This window comes from Myodes glareolus, chromosome 6, assembly GCF_982192425.1.
Source record: "Myodes glareolus chromosome 6, mMyoGla1.1, whole genome shotgun sequence".
Lineage (NCBI taxonomy): Eukaryota > Metazoa > Chordata > Mammalia > Rodentia > Cricetidae > Myodes > Myodes glareolus.
In genome coordinates this window covers 5,648,188-5,661,243 of record NC_142031.1, presented here as the reverse complement: position 1 = coordinate 5,661,243, position 13,056 = coordinate 5,648,188, and the positions used below count along the sequence as shown (strand labels likewise).

General features: G+C 53.1%; 1 protein-coding gene across 10 annotated transcripts in view; it reads right to left on the bottom strand.

The window, feature by feature from the left end:
* Camta1 (calmodulin binding transcription activator 1) overlaps positions 1-13,056 on the bottom strand; it is an 832,857-nt gene that overhangs the window by 72,362 nt on the left and 747,439 nt on the right. For all 10 annotated transcript variants that reach the window (XM_087906830.1, XM_087906831.1, XM_087906832.1 and 7 more), the window contains 2 exons: positions 8,834-8,960; positions 1,773-1,907 (listed from right to left, as the gene is read on the bottom strand). In XM_087906830.1, coding sequence (XP_087762956.1) covers positions 1,773-1,907; positions 8,834-8,960 — 262 coding nt within the window. The remainder of the gene's footprint in view (positions 1-1,772; positions 1,908-8,833; positions 8,961-13,056) is intronic.

The following is a 13,056-nucleotide window of genomic DNA, read 5'->3' as shown; positions in this document are numbered from 1 at the left end:
CTTTCCTGCCTCGTGCCAAGGGGTGGGGGTATTTCGGCCTGGAGGCCTGAAGAAGAGAGAACTCAGTCTCGAAACAGAAGACTGCTTGGAAGCAGGTACCCAGCCTAGCCGCAGGTCTAGGACCCAGGGTTGTGTTTGTTATAAGGTAGGAAATCAGGCTAACCCCCGCCCCCTGCTCCCGCAGTATCCTACCCTGCCTTCCATTAGTCATAAGCATCAATAGGTATACCTGGCTTTCTGGGCTTCCAGGGATCAGCGAATGTCTCGTGTGCTTGAAGGTATTGCTTAGCCTGAGACTCTGCTTTCAAGACAGGGCTCTATGCTGGTCCTAGCATCCTTGGGTTCCACCCTCATAAAGCTGACTGGGTCACTCCGGGAGAGCCAGGGCTCTGTAAGAGCTTCCTGCTCCATTCCCCATTTGTTCTGCAAAACTGAAACCGGATTTCCTGAACAGGAGCCCCTGGTCACCCTGCCCTTCTCTGTTACATACTGCAGGTCATCGACTCATACTGGCTCCGGCCTCAGTCAGGGATGTTGCCAACACCAGCACGGTGCTCCCAGGCAGTGCTGCCAGGGTACAGATGCCTGATGACCCCAAACCACCTCTGGGAGTAGCTCCGGAGAGTTCATGGGCCAGGGAGGCTGCCAGATATCCTGTGGCTATGGGGGCAGGGGCAGGGATAAGGTTAGGCTGAACACACTGAGCTCTAGAAAGTCCTGTGTGTATCGGGTATGAACCAGCATCCAATAGGAGGAAGGCTGAAGTCAGAAGGCAACATGGTTACTGTGTGTGAGTGGTACATAGCCCTTCAACATCTAAGCACTGTTGCAGCTTCCAACAAAGGTACCCCATAGACTGTCACCTCCATGACCTCTCTAGATACTAGGGTCTTGGATTTGTACCCTTTGCAACCCCCCACCCCAGGGCTTGCCAGCTCTAGAGCATCTTGCATCATGTCAAAGGGGAAGACAGGAAGCCTCTAACCCTGGAACCTACCTTAGTCTTTTTCTTTTCCTGCAGAGATTTTGTTGCCCTCTGGATAAAAGAAACCTATTCATCAACTCAAGGCCAAGCCCACTGCCCCTGGAGCCCCTGCCCCTCCATGGCTAGCAATTCCTACCATCTCCTTTGCAATATACTTTCAGCCATGGTCATGAGCCTGGGCCTGCCTTAGAAACTGCACAGGGCAGAGGCTTAAATAAAAACAGCCAAGAAGCCAGGATGACGGGGGGTGGGGGGGTGGGAGTGGGTGGGGGTGGAGGGTGGTGAGCTTTTGGGAGGCGGCCTGGCTAGTCAGTGATATCAGGTTCACAGCCAGGCCACCCAAACCTCTGAATCTGAATAAAGCTTGGGCCTGAGGTGCTCCCACAGCACCTACATTGCTACCCTGCTGGGGGGTGGAGGGCTGGGCCATGCCTCCAGGATGCCCCCTTCTTCCTGTAGGAAATACAGAAGCAGCACTAGAGGCCCATAGTAGCTGTATGAACTTGCTGCTAGGGTCCACATAACTCCCAGGAGCTTAACTACTCAGACACCTTGACAGGAGTGACAGCCACAGCCAGCTTCACATACTTCATCTGTCCCAAAGAGGGGACCAGACACAGGCTGACTGATGGGATATACTCATAGTCCAAGGGAGACTCAGCAGGTCCTCCTTTGGCCAACTCTGACACCCCTCCTGCCCCTCTCTTCCAGATCCTTCTTTTTTCACATTTACACACCAGCTCTTCTCCCTCTATACCCAAAAAGGTAACCAGAATGCCATTCTTACCGTCCAGTGACAGCCAGTCGTGCTGAGAGGAAGGGAGTGTGGGGAGAGCCCGAGCTTTGTACTCAAACACCACTGAGTTGGAGATGATCTGATTGTTGAAGGCAACTTGTAGGGTCACAAGACCCGTGTCGTGGGCTGAAAGAAAGAGAGAAGTCAGGGTGAGGGCCCCTCCTCGTTACCTCTCTTTCAGTTACAACCAACTATTAACCCTGCCCATGCCTGCCTATTCCACAAGGCCCAAGGGTGTCACTTCTGGGAAAACTCTGGGCTCCAGATTCAGCAGGTCTCTGACTGGGATCCCTGGAGGACCCTCTGCTTGTTAGTTTTTTGTTTTGTTTGAGACAGGTACTCATTGTATATAGCCCTAGTTCACCTGGAACGCCGTAGTTCAGGCTGTTGTCAAATTTCTAGAGATTTGCTTGTTTCAGCCCCTGAGTTCTAGAATTAAAGGTATGTGCCACCACATCCGGAAAGCCTCTGTGGTTTTAACTGTGCTGCCTGGGGTGGACAGGGACCTGAGTTCAGCACGGGTGGCTTGTCCCATCCATCCTTCCCAGGGTCAGGAACATCTGAGGATTGGTATTTATTTTGCCTCTTCCTGTAGCCGTGTCCTGACTCACTTCAGGTAACACCCCCAGTGTTTTAGGAGCTCCTCAGCCTCCTGCTGGCAGCCAGAGCTTCATCTGTGGCTCTTATGGTGTCCCTGTTGGCCTGAGATGCTGGGGGCCAGGTAGCTACTGAGCCAGAGATGCGAGCTCAAATCGTACCCTGCCTTCCAATGGCTTTGGGAAAGTAGGAGCTTGTATTCTAGTGCAAACACAGGGCTCAACGACTTCTGAATGAGCTAAATAAATGGATGAAAATGTTCTCGTTAGGGCAAGAGAAAAGCCAGCTGGAGGAGGAGAAATACTTCTGCCGGGGTGGAGGCAGCTGTTCTGTGGTCTCCAGTGATATCTTAGAGGCTGTACTGTAGTCCCCCCAAAATGTCCGGAGGCAGCGGTGGCTATGCTAGGGCTTCTTCCCCTAATAGGGGTTCAGGTTATGTTTTCTGGGTACTGCTTTTCTGGAGCTGGGACACCAATACTCAGGGCCACCCCCAGCCAGTCGGCCGGATTTCCAGGGAGGACGCATGGGATCGTGTTACTGTCTGGGCTCTTGGCTTTCAGAAGCCTACGGGCATGAGGAAGCCATCCAAGTCAGCTGCTCCTGAGGACAGGGCAAAGCTCTGGCTTCCCTCAGAGGACATCTGCAGATTCCACTTCCGATGGGAAACCCAACTCATGGGTGGTGGCCTCTCTCCAACTGAGGTGTATGTAGAAAACAGGGCTCAGGGATATCACTATCCAAGTGTGACCAGTAGGTTTGCCTGCTCTGCTCCCTGGCAGGATGGGACCCATGGTAGTGGGGGTCATTTAGGACCTCCCACGGTGCTTCTCTGGACAGGGATCCCCAGTGATACCCAGAGTCATCCGACTACATCCCCGGGCAAAACTCCAAGACCGTGGTTACTATTCTCTCCTACAGACGTGCCTGGTTTGCCAACAGGAAGGAAGGGCTACGGGAATTCTTCGTGTGATCCCAAGGAGCTCTGCTCTCAAGGTGGGGAAGCTGCCTCTCTGGTGTTCAGTGTCCAGCCAAGGACATTGCTCTTGCCACTGTCCTGATATCTACACAACTCCCAAGCTGCTGAACAGAGCAGAGTCTCGGGCATTCCCACCATCCCCAGAGATGTGGGTGGAGGGGGGGAGGAAGGGGGGCAGGGGTGCTACCACTGTGTTGGTGGTATCAGACCCAGCTTCCTTGACTTCCTCTCTCCCTTTCAGACAACCAATCAGCAGTTCTCAGCCCCATTCATTCTTGTCTCCACAGCTTCTGCTTCTGCACAGAAGAACCATATACAAGGGCCCCCTGCTGAAGGCAACAGTGTTCCTGCTGCAAGGTGGGTGGGCTGTCTTGCAGCACCCTTAGAGGTTACCAGGGGAGTCTTTTTCTCTAAAAGTCACCCTACCCTTAGCCCTGTTCCCCTGGCTTTCCCATTTAGGCTATTGTTACTCCTAACCCATTCCTTCAAAACTAATCTTTAATATTATTTATTTATTTATCTGGCAGGGTAACACTGTATGGCCAGCCTGGAACTCACTCTGTAGATCACTTAAACTAAGTGATCCACCTGCCTCTGGTCCCCCCACACCACCTGATGCTGGAATCAAAGGTAGGTGCCAGCACACCCAGTTCAGAATCATCTTTTAAATACATAATTTAGACCAAATCACTCTGCTGCCTAAAACCATTGACTTCCCATGCGAGTACAATTAAATCAGACTCCAATGTGCCACACCTCTCCTCTCCCTGCCTCAGAGCCTCCGTGACCCCCTCATCCTCGGCCTGTTGTGAACCTATCTTCCATCCTTTCCAAGACTGGCTCGGTGCCATCCTTCTGCCAGCCTCCAGGGGATGCGCCACTGATGCCCAGGAAAGAACTGCTACTGTGTATCCCCTCTCCACTGGCCCTCACTGCATCTCCTCGTTCCTCTGCTATTTTCTGTCTCCCTGGAGCAGAGCGTCTGCCCCCAGTCGCCGAGACCCTCTCTGCCCAGCTCTTCATGCTCAGCCCTCCAGTCCCTGTCAAGAGCTGGTTCTAATCATCGGTAGCTCCATTGAGTGGGCTGTCTTAACCTGTGTTCTGCTCACTTTGAGTTCCATCTTTTGCCTTCTAACGACTTCCTAGGAGACCAGGTGGGGCTTGCAAGCCCTCAGACATCTTGGTAGACTCTTCCACCTTCTGCCTCTATTCTACGGCAACTGGCCTTGCTGGGTAGCCTGGCTTGACTGACAGCCTCTGGGCTCAGGACAGTCCCAGTCCAAGTGTCTAGCGTTGCAGTGATAGGGTGAACTTGGAGGGGTTCTGTTCTGTCGGGTTACCAGGCTGCCAGGAGCTTGGCATTTGTGTCCTCTGTGCCTCCTCTCTCTAACTCAGCCTCTAAGGTGGCCTGGCTTCTGTTCACCTGCCTCTGAGTCCCTTCTTGTTGGCAAGGCCAGTTTGGTTCTAGTGTCTGGTGTTATCTGTTAAGATCGGCTTCAGTTTCCTCTGGGAGACCCCAGGATGACATCCCTAGCAGCCGGTATCACCTCTCAAGGGAGAGGTTGGTTGACTTGACTCAGGCTAGAAGCTCTTTGAGCCAGGGGCTCCTGGGGGCTTCAGTCTAGGCATCTACTCAATCCATGGCAAGCAGGAGACTCTTAGAAGTGATTTGGAAATGATGAAATAAGGAATGAGTGAACCAATCATCAATCAATCAGTACACCCAACAGGACCTGTTTCAGACTGGATGTTAAAACTGATATATCCTCACGGGATATGCTCTGTGAGGTTGGCTGCCAACAGGAAGTGCCAGCGGTCAGGTCACGACTCTCAGCCTCTAGTTTTGTGGCATCTGGTTGGAGACAGGCTATTTTAGAAGCATCCCAGTGCTACTGTCTTGCCTGGGTGGACTCTGTGGATTAGCACTGGGACCCCGGAGTGCAGCAAGGTCATGAGAACTACCTGAAGAGACAAGAATAGCCCTGGCTCCCTCCCCTTGCTGCCTTTGTGCGAGGAGTGCCAGAGGCAAGAGCTTGTGACCCTTGGTTGTTTCATGTTCCCAGCTGTAAGGAGCCGGCCGATTATCACCATTACAAGATGGCACCGGCAGTCCTGCAGCTTGGAGGTAATCAAGTCCTTATTTGGCATTGCCGCGTGGGGCTGAGCGCCCTTTGCCTGTACACGTGCAATTGAGCCTTGTCCCTGGCCAATCCCGAGGCTTCGGGCATCAGCAGACTGGTATTCACCAATCAGGACAGTACCCGAGTCCCTTCAACCTATATAAGCAGATGCCGCTTGGCCCCCCCTCTCTCTCTCTCTCTCTCTCTCTCTCTCTCGCTTCCTCTCTCTCTCTCTCTCTCTTTTTCTCTCCTTGTTCTCTTTTGTTTCTTGCTCTCTCTCGCTTCCTGCTCTCCCTTCAACCAAGAGGCTCCAATAAAGTGTGATTTGAGAAGAATCCTCGACTTTGTGGTTGTTCTTGCTTGCTGGTCAAGGGGCGTGCCACACCCAGCCATCTGGAAGGAGGCCTCAAAAGACCAAGGTTCAGAGACACAAATCTCCAAGGTGAAGTCACACAAACGACACGTGGTCGACCAGGACCTATCTGGGTGGGACTGATTCCAGCCCCTAGAATCCTCTGAGTCCTGACCTGGGATACCATGCAGAGGTCACACAAAGCCCAGTCCTTTGTCAGGAACCTGAGGCAAGGTCGAGGGATTTAGCCAGGTACAGGAAGCGGCGTCTATTTATGGACCAGGCAAGGCTCCTTCCACAGCAGGTGCACAGTGGACGGTTTAATAGCATCCCGCCCTCTCTTCCGCACTAGGATGGGCTGTCTTAGCACAGGGTGGCCATCTGGATGGCTGTTGTCCAATTTCAGCAGTACTGCTGGGAGGACCTGGGGCTGGGTAGGCCCTTTGGAGACAGCCTTGGCGCTGAGGGGAGCTGGGTCGGCAATGGGAGACTGCTATAGGCACCAGCCCTGGCTGCCTGAGGCATGTAGAGTGAAGGAGGTGCTAGGCTGAGCTGGGCATTTGATGCCAATCCCCCTGAAGCAGGGCATTCTGATCTGATGGGTTGCAGAGGAAGGCAACGTGGGGGCGAAGGGAGAAGGAATAAGGGGCTAGGAAAAAGATGAGAAGCAGGGAGGAAGAAGGGGCGGGAAGAGAAAGGAAAGGGAGAGGAGGCAGAAATAGGGGAGGAGGAATGGTTGGTTTGTAAGCTCCACAGTCTCACTTAGGAGACAGGGTGAGAAAGTCAGGCAAGCAGTGAGGAGAGACCACAGCGGACTGTAGGGAATCCATGTTGGCCCACACAACCCTGGCCAGCCTGCTTCTGCCCGGGAATCCCTACTTTTCTTCCCCATCCTGGCCCCCTGCTAGCAGTACTCTTCCTATCCAAGCTCTCTGGCTTCAGATAAGAGGATGTCCCTCTGCCCCTTCCCACCCCATCCTCCTTGTTCTGCCTCTCCTGTTCCTTGCCCAGGCTAGGTGGACCAGCTGCCCACCCATCTGGCCACGTGGGAGGTTGAGACAAAGATTTCCCCAGTCTCGCCCAAGCAAACAGAAAGCTCGTGTTTTCCAAAGTGCTTCCAAACTCCTGGAGACCTCTTCACAGACCCCCAGCACCCCGAGGTGCTTTACTAGCCTTGGGGACACAACAGTGGTGAAGAAAGACACAGTATTCTGCCTTCATGGGGCACATTGGATAATGGGGAAGTCAATACGGCCAGAGGTCAAAGGTGAGCTAGTCAGACAGGGATGCCAATCTAAGTAGATCATAGCTCTCTGAACTGCGGGTCATGATGCCATAGGGTGTTGCCAAATGGAACGGCACAGCGAGAAGCGGTGTGGTAACCGTAAAAGGTTTCTAAACACTCAATAACCAAAAATTCAACACAAATGCGTAGTGACTCCCAGCTGCTCCTGGCAGCGCCTGCCCATGTTGGGTCAAATGACTTTACCACAGCCGTGGTTCTGCACACACAGCATGTGTGGTTTGCTCTGCACGGATGTCATGACGCATCCACCAGCAAACACTGCCTGAGATACTTTAGCTCTGATCCGGGACGTGTCTTCTAGGAACTGCGGTGTTTTTACGGCTCATACCAAGTTCTCTGCTCTTACAGAAACACAGCGTAATTACTGAAAACAGACTAAATGTTCCCTGTCATCCCTCAGCCCGTAAGTATCAGTCCATTTGGATTGTGTTGTATTAAAATGTTTGCTTTCAGAGATTGCTTTGTGAGTTGCTGATTAGTTTCATTAAAAAAATCATTAAATGAGTTTTGGCCTGGGCTTAGGATGACACTTCCAACAATTTCTAAAGCGACCATAAACAAACTGCTCACATTTTGAACTACGTATTTATGCAAATTGTCATTCTCAGCATCGATGATTATAAAATCAAGGTATTGATCAACTGGAAAATATTGAAGATATTCTATGCTCTTTAGTATCAAAGAGTCAAGACTTTTTTTTCGAGACAGGGTTTCCCTACGTCTCCCTGGCTATCCAGGAACTAGCTATGTATATCAGGCTGACTCCGAACTCACAGAGATCTGCCTGAGTACTGGGATTAAAGGTGTGTACCATCGCCACCTGACCAAACAGCCAAGATTTGATATTTTGTGAAAAAAATAAACAAACCCCATCTATTTTGTTAGGATGCAAATTTGATTTCATCTTTAATAGATGATAAAATTATATGAATATCAAATAATTGTCTTAGGATACATTTCTTTATGGTTTGTTATCAGTTTCTGATTTGTTTACCAAGTTTACATGCCTGTATATCTGAGGTCACTGAGAAACTTCTCAGGTAAACAGGGGTGCTGAAGACTCTATGAAGTAGATGGTGCTGAAGCCTGGGGTGGGGAGAGAGGGGACAGACACAGAGGGCATAGGGCTCTGGCGGAATTCCCACGAGTCTCTGGGGCCTTGGAACCAGAACATATGTGTGCTTACCATTTTCCCTGGGCAAGTCTCTCAAAGGAGCTTGTATTCTTTGTTCTTAGCATGACACCCCACCCCACGTGGCTCCCCACAGCCCCGACACATGGGAGCCTTCCCTGAGCCCCTCCGCCCTGTGCCCCAGACGAAGTAGTATTGTGAACACAGGGTCCTGAGCTCCCTGTGCGGCAGGTGGGCCTGGGCTGGTGCAGGAGCGAGGTTAGCCCTACTGTGGACCAGATCTTGTCTGTCACTTTGGCTCAGCTCCAGCTGGAGCCATCTTGGCTATGTCACCTGACAAACTGAGTCTTTAAATAGTCCCTTTGCTATGTTTTCTCCACAATCCCCATGGAGCATGCCTGGCATTCCCAGTTGATACGGGCTCCGTGAACCCCAACTGATGATAGAATAGACCGTGTGGGCATACTTCTTCAACATGACTTGTTCAAGGTCATCCCAAGGCTGACTCAGAGTCTACTGTCTCATTCCGCCCCCCCTTCCTCCCCCCCTTGCTGGTACAGCCTCCTCACCTGGGCAGTAGCAACGCAGCACCCCAGGCTGAATCAGGGATGCGGGCACGGAGATCTGGTCAAACAGGCAACTGTAATTATTGCTGGCTTCCTGCCACGGGCCTGTGATGAGGACCTTCACTCCTCCCTGCAGAGAGAGAAGAGACATGGAGCAGTGGCTCAGGGAACATGGGAGGCTCCAGCAGCTGCAGGCTTGGATGGAGGCGGAGGGGTGAGGGTGGCTGGCTAGACGTGCAGATTCCCAGCCCATAGCCCAGCATTCCCATAAGCCTTGACTTGGGAGAGATTCCTTCTAGAAGAGAGGCCTACAGCGGTCCTGACCCCCAGCGGACTTCCTCAGTTGGCATCCAGCACCCTGACACTATCCTGGGTTCCATGACATGAGCTGGAAGCAAGGCTTCCATGCCACGCTAGCCCATTGTTGCACCCGAGAACCAGCCAGCAGGTTCCCCAGGAAGGAAGCAGAGGGGACATAGGAGATTTTTTCAGTCATGCATGGAGGAAGAGGTGGAGGGGACTCAACTTTGAAAACAGCCCCCCACCCCCACCCCAAGGGACAGATGTTTCTGTAAGAAACTGAAGAGAAACCCAGGACCCTCAGGGTGTGGTAGGAGGTGGCAAAGGGGAGCAGCTCAGGAAGTGGGTGGGGTGAAGAACATGGGGTGGAGGGGGAGAAGAAAGCAAAGAAGCATTCAGAATTCTGATATAGCCTCAGAACTGAGCTGAGGCCTGGGATCCAGGCTGAACCTCCAGTTCCCTGCCTGCTGTGTCACTCGGGGTGCCTCGAGCTAAGTAGACATGAAGAATGGCCCCTTGCTGCCATTCCTGCACCACACAGGCAGGCAGCAGCCTGGAAGTCTGGCTAGGGCCTTAGCTGACCTTCCTCAGCTCCAGTGGATGGAAAACCGTCTTCACAGACCCAAGGTGCCAAGGGTGAGACAGTGTCAGAAAGGCTGGGCCCTCCCCAACCTGCTCTGGCCAGCAGGAATGCCCCAGAACAAGTAGCCTCATGTGGCTGCTCCCAGGAAATCCCTTTCAGAGCCATTGTTCCCGTTAGTGATTAATGGCACCTCTTCTCTCTCTCTCTCTACTGAGTCCCAGGTGGAGGAGGCTTAGAGGTCCCCTACTTACGGCTTAGCCAAGAAGAAAGGCTGGTCATTCGGGGTGGAGGGATGCTCTGCCCGGGGATGCAGAGGGCAGGGGCGCTGGCCTGTGGCTCTCCTGGCTAACCTTGGATAGACCCACCCCAGAGGCTCATCCACCCCACCCCCAAAACAAGTAAACACCTTTCCCTGCAGGGGGGCGGAGAGCTGTGCTGGCCAGGGTGGAGAGCGCCACCTGGTGGCCTGGCTAGAGAAGGCTGAGAGGCGCTCCAGGAGCCGAAGCGAGGCTGAGCCCAGGTTGGGAGCGCCGCAGCGAGCCCTGTCTTCCCCACCGCTCCAAGCCAGGCTCTCTAGTCCTCCGCTGCTGCCCCAGGGCCAGCCAGATTCTATCTCCTGTTCATTCCCACATTCCTTCCTGCTCTTCTCAACTTTTGCCTGTCCCTACCCTGGAGGAAGCTCCTAATTCTATACCCGTCTTTGCTCTCAAGACCTCCTACCCCCTACAATGTTCCCTGGAGCCCAGGCTTAAGCATGGCAGGGCTGGCCTTGGGCACAAAAAATAGCAGCTGGTGTTTACCATGATGGTGTTCTGGGCTATGTGTGGCCCAGAGCCAGCAGAATTGCCCGTGATGGGAAGGCACCCCCCTGTGCTGGCAAACAAGCCTTCCTCTGGGTGGGGATGTCTAGCTTCACCATCACTGTACTGCAATGCCACCAGATTTGGAGGCAGTGGAGAGAGCTCAAGACAGAGTTCCACAACCAGAATATGCCCACCCCATCTCGGATTATTCACAAGTATATTTTTGCCCACATGTATGTATATGTGTATCTCGTGCCCTCAGAGGTCAGAAGGCAGCATCGGGTCCCCTGGAACTAGAGCTACACATGGTTGCAAACCACCACACGGGAACTGAGAAGCAAACCCAGGCCCCCTGCAGAGGAGCCAGTGCTCTTAGTGGTTGAACCTTCGCCTCGGTTTGCTGTCTGCTCTTGCCTTGGGTAACTGTGTGACCTCAGGCAAGTGGCCCAGTCCCTCTGGTGGCTGTGGTTATAAATGCCTTTCTTTTCCCAACAGCTCTACCAAGTCGATTCAGGGCTCAGTGGGAGTTGGAAGTGGCTGCCTGGGTGTGATGTCATGCTCTGAGCCTGGTCCGATGAACCCTGGGAAGTGGGAGAACCCTGGCTTCAAAAGGCCACAGACAGTTACCACATGAGAGGGGGGCGGAATGGAATAGCTGCAATCCACGGCTGCTGGCATGATGCTGGGTTGCCGTGGGGAACAAAGAACTGCCGGGAAGACTGGAGAACATCAAGACCTTCTCCATGGCAACTGCCGCAGGATGCCTCAGCATCCATCAGTTCCAGGGACAGTTCCCATGGCAACCACTCGCCTGGCTGCACTGAATCACTTGTGATGCCTGCGTGCCTGACGGTTCTAATTGCAGCTTCTTCTGCCCGGTGCAGAAAGAGCTAGTGGCGGGAGATGATGCAGGGGGAGGCTTGGGGAGCAGCGGGGGTGCCCTCTGAGGTCTCTGTCCTGTGAGCCCTGAGACAAAGGGCCTTGAGTTCCAATGTACCCTGGGTAGATGCTGAACCACAGAGAGCATTGGTGTGCGCGCGCATGTGTTCTATGTATGTGGTGTGGTGTAGTGCATGTGCTGTGTATTACATGTGTAGTGTGGAGAGCATGTGCCTTGTATTCTGGGTGTGGTGTACATTGTATGTATATATTGTATGTTCACTCGGTTGTGGGGTGTGTGGGTGTCTGTGTGTGTGCATTGGGGACCAGCTGAGAGGTGACCCAGTGGGTAGTGTGGAGGAGACATGGGAGCAGACGTAGGAAGGAAGCGCACTCAGAAAAGAGCCAGTAGCCCAGGCTAGACATGGCATACCTGGGAACCATTGCAGTGTAGAGCTGGTGGGGATGGTAGGCCAAGTGACCACGTAGCCTGACCCCATCTTTGTGACTTAAAGTGAGGTCCCGGCTACAGGGCTTTTTAGCGTTCTCTCTGAGCTTACCAGAGCCCCTTTCAAACCGGGCTCCCGATGAAGTCACCTCACACACACCCTCTTATCAGCTGGCATGGAAAGAAGGCACGATACCCGGAATCATACCTATAGCGGGCTTGAGGGGAGACTTGGTATCAGGAGAAAAGTGCTGCCTTCTTACAGAACTGGGTGACCCTGCTATTGGCCTGGGGAGAATGTCCTGGGCAGGAGAGCCTGGCAACGAGGAAGTCACCTTGGAGGCTTCACCATGAGGTCGTGTCGGGCACAAGAATGACTCTTTGCTCTGATCAAATTGATTCTGCTTTGCTTCCATTTCAGGGTGCCGGGAATTATCAGGGTTTCTGGAAAATCGGGGTTGGACACGCGTGACTACTATTGCATTTGCCATCCTAGCCTGCCCTCTGGTGGAGAACTGCTGAACTACGGTCTCCGGGACACGGCCGAAGGCTGTATAGGTTGGTGAAGTACTGAGGAAGCCAGACTTGCTGAAGCCCTCATTCAGAAGTTAGAGCGCTGGCTTGGGTGCACGCTTGCAGGCCGGGGAACAAGGCGATCCCGCCTGATAGGTGATCTACAGCGTGGGCTGCAGTGTGCCATTCGCCTATAGGCTTGTATGAGGGCTGCTCCTCCCAAGTCCACTCTCTCTCTTAGGTGTTGCTTGACAAGGGAACTGAGGCCCAGAGGGTCAGACTTCAGAGTCGGGTGAGAAGGCAGATATGACCTCTTCCCAGAATACGTGGCAGTCTCACCTCTCCTTCCTGCTCCCTTTAACGGCTTCCCCAAGCCTCCTGGAGGAGCCTACCCAGTGGGTCTCTGGTTGAGAACAGCAGAAGGTCCATGATGCAGACTTGAGAAAGCAGGGTGACAGCCAAACTACGCCAAGAGGTAGCCCAGTAGGGCCTTTCTAGGTGCCTACCGAGGGCTGGCCTGTGGCAGAGTGGAGGCAGACAGGGTGACTTTGCCTGGGCACTTAGTGCTGCTAGTCTTCAGAGTCTCGTCTCCAGGATCCCATTGCTGCTTTACGTTTTTTAATTTAATTTTTTAGAGTGGTTTGCTTGAATGGTATTTGTGTACCACATGTATGCCTGGACCAGAAGAAAGTGTTCAGAT